Raw genomic sequence first — 633 nt, 5'->3', positions numbered from 1 at the left:
GCAGCGGCAGCAGCACAGGCAGCAGCAGCAGCACACGCAGCAGCAGCTGGGCGGCAAGAGCGAGGAGCAGGCAAAGTCGCAGCAGCTACGCAGCCAGCCAGCTAGCTAGCCAGATATCTAGATAGCTAGCTAGCTAGCTAGCCAAATAGCCATCTAGCTAGCTAGCTAGCTAAATAGCCAGCTAGCCAGCCACCCAGCTAGCTAGCTAGCTAGGTTAGCTAGCTACGCGGGTACAGCTCGCCGGCCCGCCTAGGGCTCTGCCTACTTCTTCATCTGACCACACAAATAGCTAGCTGGCTAGCTAGCTAGCTAACCAGCTACACAGCTATGCAGCTATGGTAGCTATCTATCTAGCTAGCTAGCTAGCTAGCTAGCTATGCAGCTATGCCAGCTAGCTAGCTAGCCAGCTAGCTAACCGTGCAGCTATGCAAATGTGCTAGCTGGCTAGCTACGCAGCAACGCTAGCTGGCTGGCTAGCTGGCTAGCTAGCTAGCTAGCTAGTTGGAGTGGCTGCTTACGTCCCAGAGGTGGCGGATGAAGGAAAGGCGGCTGCTGCTGCAGCGGTGCGAAGAGAAGCGGAAAGCAGCAGAGCCGCAGCGCGGGCAGAAGGCCCCTAAACACAAACACAAACAG

The 633-nt window shown here is 56.7% G+C and overlaps 1 protein-coding gene across 1 annotated transcript in view; it reads right to left on the bottom strand.

The window, feature by feature from the left end:
- Nucleotides 1-497: 497 nt before the first annotated feature.
- Nucleotides 498-633, bottom strand: part of ETH_00042560 (uncharacterized protein) — a gene marked incomplete at both ends in the record, with an annotated part of 1,503 nt that continues 1,367 nt past the window's right edge. Inside the window, one exon of the mRNA XM_013375109.1 lies at nucleotides 498-613. Coding sequence (XP_013230563.1) covers nucleotides 498-613 — 116 coding nt within the window. The remainder of the gene's footprint in view (nucleotides 614-633) is intronic.

The sequence above is a fragment of the Eimeria tenella genome, genomic scaffold, assembly GCF_000499545.2.
Source record: "Eimeria tenella Houghton genomic scaffold, Eth_scaff2522, whole genome shotgun sequence".
NCBI classification, from domain to species: domain Eukaryota; phylum Apicomplexa; class Conoidasida; order Eucoccidiorida; family Eimeriidae; genus Eimeria; species Eimeria tenella.
Note: the sequence above shows the minus strand (reverse complement) of the source record. Positions and strands in the feature narration are given on the sequence as shown.